Source organism: Somniosus microcephalus, chromosome 9 (assembly GCF_052327205.1).
Source record: "Somniosus microcephalus isolate GS21.2 chromosome 9, FLI_Smic_1.0, whole genome shotgun sequence".
NCBI classification, from domain to species: Eukaryota; Metazoa; Chordata; class Chondrichthyes; order Squaliformes; family Somniosidae; genus Somniosus; species Somniosus microcephalus.
The window spans coordinates 89,425,687-89,432,874 of NC_140995.1; the positions used below are offsets into that span (position 1 = coordinate 89,425,687).

Below are 7,188 nucleotides of genomic sequence, written 5' to 3' on the forward strand. Positions count from 1 at the left end.
CTTGTCAAATGCCTTTTGGAAGTCTAAATACACTACGTCCACTGGTTCCCCTTTATCCACCCTATATGTTACTTCCTCAAAGAACTCCAGCAAATTTGTCAAACATGACTTCCCCTTCATAAAACCATGCTGACTTTGTCCTATTAAATTATGATTATCCAAATGTCCTGTTACTGTCTCCTTAATAATGGACTCCAATATTTTACCTACCACAGATGTTAGGCTAACCGATCTATAGTTTCCAGCCTTCTGTCTACTGCCCTTTTTAAATAAGGGCGTTACATTTGCAGTTTTCCAGTCTGCCGGGACCTTTGCTGAGTCCAGGGAGTTTTGGAAAATTATTACCAATGCACCCACAATCCCTACCGCCACTCCCCTCAAGACCCTAGGATGTAAGCCATCAGGTCCAGGTGATTTATCCGCCTTGAGTCCCATTATTTTACCGAGTACCACTTCCTTAGTGATTTTGATCATGTTTAGCTCCTCCCCCCCTATAGCCCCCTGTTTGTCCAGTGTTGGGATATTCTTAGTGTCTTCTACTGTAAAGATTGATACAAAATATTCATTCAGTGTTTTTGCCATCTCCATATTTCCCACCATTAATTTCCCGGTCTCATCCTCTAAGGGACCAACATTTACTTTAGCCACCCTTTTTCTTTTTATATAACTATAAAAACTCTTACTATCTGTTTTTATATTTTTTGCTAATTTACTTTCATAATCTATCTTCCCTTTCTTAATCAATCTTTTTGTTATTTTTTGCTGTCTTTTAAAGTTTTCCCAATCCTCTGTCCTCCCACTAGATTTGGCTACCTTATATGCCCTTGTTTTTAGTCGAATACTATCCTTAATTTCTTTACTTAGCCACGGAACGCTGTCTTTTCTTTTACACCCTTTTCTTCTCAGTGGAATATATATTTTTTGGAAGTTGTAAAATAACTCCTTAAATGTACACCACTGATCATGTATCGTCTTACCCTTTAATCTATTTTCCCAATCCACTCTACTCAATTCCGCTCTCATCCTTCATAGTCTCCTTTATTCAAGCTTAGCACGCTTGTTTGAGATCCAACCTTCTCACCCTCTAATTGAATATGGAATTCAACCATGTTATGGTCACTCATTCCAAGGGGATCCTTTACTAGGACATTTTTAATTAATCCTGTCTCTTTACTGATGCGCCATCGATAACTCCAGAAGACTAAGAGTTAAACTTATAACAAGTAGGCTTTTATTAACAAAAGAATACGAGCATGCCTCTGCTGGTAGACCGATCCTTAAAGCCAGGGGGACTGGAGTTCAATCACCTTTATACCTGGGCTTAGGGGTGGAGCCAGGGGCGGAGCCAGCTGAGGCATGCCCAGACATGTTCTGTACAGGCAGATTAGTGGTTTACCACATTCACCCCTTGTTTAAAATGAGTCCGGCGGGGTGAAGTGTCTCAGAAGTTCATATAGGCAAGTCTCTCCGGTGGTCTTGTCTGCCGTAGTGATCATCGTGGTGCCGGCTGCGGCGGTTCTTTTCCCACGGCCGTTTCCCGCGTGGGCCGGAGCACCGGCGTGTCGTCTTCATGGGTGCGGGGTCGGTGGGTGTATAAGGGTGGGTCACAGGGCCCTGGCGTGCCGTCTACTTGGGTTAGATGTGGATTCCCTTCTAGGGGTGTGTCGTGGGTAATGGTAGTGGGTAATGGTAATGGGTAGTGGGTAATGGTGTTTTCGGTGGCACCTGAGGGTGCGAGGTCTCGTATGGAGACCGTGTCCTCCCGCCCGTCAGGATATGCCACGTATGCATATTGTGGGTTGGCGTGGAGGAGGTGGACCCTTTCGACCAGGGGGTCTATTTTATGGCTCCTCACGCGCTTCCTGAGCAAGACGGGCCCTGGAGACGTCAGCCATGGCGGTAGCGATGTCCCCGAGGTGGATTTCCTAGGGAAGACGAACATTTTCTCGTGAGGGGTGGCGTTCGTGGCGGTACAGAGTAGTGACCGTATGGAGTGAAGCGCATCGGGGAGGACTTCTTGCCAGCGGGAGGTTGGGAGGCCTCTGGACTTTAAGGCTAGCATGGCGGTTTTCCACACTGTCGCATTCTCCCTTTCTACTTGTCCGTTACCCCGGGGGTTGTAGCTGGTGGTCCTGCTCGTGGCTATCCCTTTTTCGAGCAGGTACTGGCGCAGCTCGTCGCTCACGAACGACGAGCCCCTGTCACTATGGATGTAGCTGGGAAAACCGAATATGGCGAAGAGGTCATTGAGACATTTGATGACTGTGGCGCTGGTCATGTCCGGGCAGGGGATAGCGAACGGGAAACGGGAGTACTCGTCAATGATGTTGAGGAAGTACGTGTTGCGGTCAGAGGAGGGGAGGGGCCCTTTAAAATCTACGCTTAGGCGCTCGAAGGGGCGGGTGGCTTTTATCAGGTGCGCCCCGTCTGGCCTATAAAAGTGCGGTTTGCATTCGGCACAGACTTGGCAGTTCCTGGTCATGGTCCTGACCTCCTCGATGGAGTAAGGCAGGTTGCGGGCCATAATGAAGTGGAAAAACCTGGTGACCCCCGGGTGGCAGAGATCATTGTGGAGGGCCTGTAGCCTATCGACCTGTGCGTTGGCACATGTTCCATGGGATAGGGCGTCCGGGGGCTCATTAAGTTTCCCAGGCCGGTATAAGATATCATAATTGTAGGTGGATAATTCGATCCTCCACCGCAATATCTTGTCGTTTTTGATTTTGCCCCTCTGCTTGTTATTGAACATAAATGCTACTGATCGTTGGTCAGTGAGCAGGGTGAAGCGTTTACCGGCCAGGTAATGCCTCCAATGCCGTACAGCCTCCACTATAGCCTGGGCCTCCTTTTCGACTGAGGAGTGTCTAATTTCGGGGCCCTGGAGGGTTCGTGAAAAGAAGGCCACAGGTCTCCCCGCCTGGTTAAGGGTTGCGGCCAGGGCGAAGTCAGACGCATCGCTCTCCACTTGGAAAGGGATGGACTCGTCCACGGCGTGCATTGTAGCCTTTGCAATGTCCTCTTTTATGCGGGTGAAGGCTGCATGGGCCTCTGCCACCAGGGGGAAGGAGGTTGACTTGATAAGGGGCCGGGCTTTGTCCGCGTAATTGGGCACCCATTGGGCGTAATAAGAGAAAAACCCCAGACATCTCTTCAGGGCTTTGAGGCAGTGAGGCAGGGGTAGTTCCAGAAGGGGGCGCATTCGGTCGGGGTCGGGGCCGATGACTCCGTTTTCCACTACACAGCCAAGGATAGCGAGGCGGGTGGTGCGAAACATACACTTTTCTTTGTTGGATGTCAAATTTAAGCGCTGGGCTGTTCGGAGGAATTTTTCTAGATTGGCGTCATGGCCCTGCTGGTCATGGCCGCAGATGGTGACATTGTCCAGGTAGGGAAAAGTGGCCTGCAGCGCGTTCTGGTCAACCATCCGGTCCATCTCCCTTTGGAAGACTGAGACCCCGTTGGTGACGCCGAAGGGGACTCTGAGGAAGTGGTAGAGGCGGCCGTTTGCCTCGAAGGCAGTATACTGGCGGTCTTCAGGCCTGATAGGGTGTTGGTGGTATGCCGACTTCAGGTCAATGGTAGAGAATACCCGGTACTGTGCAATCTGATTGACCATATCAGATATGCGGGGAAGGGGGTATGCGTCTAATTGGGTATACCTATTGATTGTTTGACTGTAGTCAATGACCAGGCGCTGTTTCTCGCCGGTCTTCACGACCACTACTTGGGCTCGCCATGGGCTGGTGCTGCCCTCGATAATCCCCTCCCGCAGGAGTCTCTCTACTTCTATTTTAATGAAGCTTCTATCCCCGGCACTGTACCGCCTGCTTTTTGTTGCAATGGGCTTGCAGTCGTGGGCGAGATTAGCAAACAACGGGGGGGGGGCTGACTTTCAGGGTGGATAGGCTGCATATTGTGCGCGGCGGTTGTTTTAAATTTTGCCGGCTGCAGACTGTAAGTGGGGGCAGGGGCCCGCCGTACGCCATCGTGACACTCTCTAGGTGGCACTGGAAATCCAGTCCCAGTAGCACAGCAGCGCAGAGCTGTGGCAGGACAAGGAGTTTAAAGTCTTTGTACTCTGTGCCCATTACTGTCAGGGTCGCTACACAATAGCCGCCGACGTCCGCCGTATGGGACTTGGAGGCCACAGAGACCAGGTGGCGCGTGGGCATGACTGATAGGGAGTAGCGTCGCACCGTGTCGGGGTGGATAAAGCTCTCCGTGCTCCCGCAGTCAAATAGGCAGTTTGTTGCGTGACCGTTTACCTTGATGTCCATCGTGGACCTGGCCAGTTGGTGAAGCCTGGATTGGTCCAGGATGATGGAGGCCATCGTTGAGGTCGGTGGGTCGCTGTTGTACTCGCGCGAGGCAGTGGGGGAGTCAGGGGCCTGGTCCCAAAGTGACGACCAAGATGGCGGCCCGCATCGCTCACACGCGGCTGGTGATGTCCAAGATGGCGGCCCGCACGGCTCACACGCGGCTGGTGGTGTCCAAGATGGCGACCTGCACGGCTCACACGCGGCGCTGCTGGAGTTGGTCGGTTTCGCCCTGCACACTTTGGCATAGTGCCCCTTCTTTCCGCATTTGGAGCAGATCGCGTCCTTCACCAGGCAGTGTTGTCTGGGGTGCTTGGCCTGGCCACAGAAATAGCACTTTGAGCCTCTGGACATCGCAGCTGTAGTTGGGCTGCAGGTGGGCCGTGGCGGTGGTGGCGTGGCGCAGGCCTGTGACCTTACCGTGTCACAAGATGGCGGCCCCCGCGACATCCACGGGGCGGGGAGGGCCGTATGGTCGGGGGGGTAGGCATCCATGTTTCGGAGGGCCACGTCCAGCGAGTTAGCAAGGGCCACAGCCTTCTGCAGATTGAGCCCACTTTGCTCTAGCAATCTCTGTCGAGTGTAGCTGGACCTGATGCCGGCGACGTAGGCGTCTCTGATTAGGTCATCAGTATTTTCCGCGGCCGTCACCGATTTGCACTTGCAGTCCCGGCCGAGGACTCTCAGTGCCCGTAGGTATTCGTCACCCGATTCCCCGGGTCGCTGTTTGCGGGTAGCCAGGAGGTGTCTAGCGTAGACCTCATTGACTGGCTTAGTATATTGTTCTTTTAGTATCGTGATAGCGGCCGTGTAGGATACAGCATCTCGGATAATTGAATATACTTGGTGGCTCACCCGTGAGTTCAGTACTAGCAGTTTGTCGGCTTCGGTCCTGACGGTAGTGCTGGAGGCCTGCAGGAATGCTTCGAAGCAGCTCAGCCAGTGCTCGAAGTTATTTGATGCATCCGCCGTTTGAGGGTCCAGTTCCAGGCGTTCCGGTTTCAGGATTTGCTCCATTTCAAAACCTTTTGTTAATAAAATTGATGCGCCATCAATAACTCCAGAAGACTAAGAGTTAAACTTATAACAAGTAGGCTTTTATTAACAAAAGAATACGAGCATGCCTCTGCTGGTAGACCGATCCTTAAAGCCAGGGGGACTGGAGGTCAATCACCTTTATACCTGGGCTTAGGGGTGGAGCCAGGGGCGGAGCCAGCTGAGGCATGCCCAGACATGTTCTGTACAGGCAGATTAGTGGTTTACCACAGTTACACAGGGCCAGATCTAAGGTTGCTTGCCCCCTGGTCAGTTCAGTTACATACTGCTCAAGAAATCCATCCCTAATACACTCAATGAACTCATCCTCAAGGCAGCCCTGCCCAATTTGATTTGTCCAATTAATATGATAGTTAAAATCCCCCATAATTATAGATGCTCCCTTATCACAAGCCTCAACTATTTCCTGATTGATACTCCGTCCAACAGAGTTGCAACTGTTCGGAGGCCTATAGACTACGCCCACTAGTGTTTTTTTCCCCTTATTATTCCTTACCTCCACCCAAACTGTTTCATTATCCTGATCTTTTGACCCAATATCACTTCTCTGTATTACAGTGATTCCTTCCTTTATTAACATAGCCACCCCACCTCCCCTTCCTTCCTGCCTGTCCTTCCTGATCGTTAAATAACCTGGTATGTTTAATTCCCAGGCATTGTCACCCTGCAGCCATGTTTCTGTAATGGCCACAAGATCATACCCATATGTAGTTATTTGTGCCATTAACTCGTCTATTTTGTTACGAATGCTACGTGCATTCAGATAGAGAACTTTCAAAGATGTTTTGTGACACTTAGTTCCTGCTTTTGCCCTTTTTATTACTTTACCTTTTACTCCATACCTTCTGCCCCTTCCTGACACGCTCTGGTTTTTAATTTCCCCACTGCTACCTAATCTATGACCTTCTCTGTTGTCATTTTTATTATTTGCTCTCTAGGAACCTCCCCCCCACTAGTTAGTTTAAAGCCCTTCTGAGTAGGACTGCCATTGCAGATATGGGTCCCCATGGCCTGCCTGATGTGCAGCAAGGTGCTCTCCAGCCACTTCCAGGCGCTGGCCCCATCTGGCCTGTGCAGCTTCAGGTCGGTGAACAGCAGCCTGGCGCTCCTGCTGCTGCTGCTGTTGCTGGTGCTGCTGTTGTTCCTGGTTCTGCTGCTGCCGCGGCTAGTGCTCAAGTTCCTCTAATGCCCAGATGGGAAGGAAATAAATGGCTCCCATGCTTCTGGTATATGCCTCCGTTGAGGAAGTGCTGAGTGAAGTGGCGAGAGAGGTTTCCCAAGAGGTCACACTGGAGATGGGTGTGAGGCTCCAACCTTCCACAGGTGTGGTTAAGCCTTCTAAAAGTTGCCCCAGACATGAGACCACTAAGTCCTGCTACCTGCAAATCATGGCTAATCAAATCTCCTCTTTAATGGTTGACCTGCAGTTGATAGTCAGCAATCCAATAGTGCTCCCGCCAGGTTTCACATTCGTGTTTCCCACCAGGCATGTTTCACGTGGGAAAAGGGTTAAATTCGCAAGGGCCTTTCAAAATAGGATTTTAGGGGCCATTTAGTGTTTGTTAAGGGCCTTAACGACCAGTCCCGCCTGTTGGATGCACGACGGAATCGGGACTGAGTTAAAATTGCTCGGAGTCGGGAACCAGGCGGTGGCGGGGGGGGTCCCGCCAGCCAGTTTTTGCGATTTTAACCCCCCGCACGCCTCTAAGCCCACCTCCACGGCTCAATGAAAATCGAGCCCTCTCTTTCTCACCATCTCCCACAGTCTCACTCTCTCCAGTCTCTCCCTCTCCCCAGTCTCTCTCTCTCTCTCCAT

At 51.2% G+C, this 7,188-nt stretch overlaps 1 protein-coding gene across 1 annotated transcript; it reads right to left on the reverse strand.

The window, feature by feature from the left end:
• Positions 1 to 1,841: 1,841 nt before the first annotated feature.
• On the reverse strand, positions 1,842 to 5,580 carry LOC147112513 (uncharacterized). Its single transcript, XM_085998189.1, has 2 exons — positions 4,266 to 5,580; positions 1,842 to 1,925 (listed from the first exon to the last, which is right to left on the reverse strand). The coding sequence occupies exons 1-2, from the start codon at positions 5,331 to 5,333 to the stop codon at positions 1,842 to 1,844; spliced, it is 1,152 nt and encodes a 383-aa protein (XP_085854315.1). The 5' UTR covers positions 5,334 to 5,580.
• Positions 5,581 to 7,188: the final 1,608 nt, after the last annotated feature.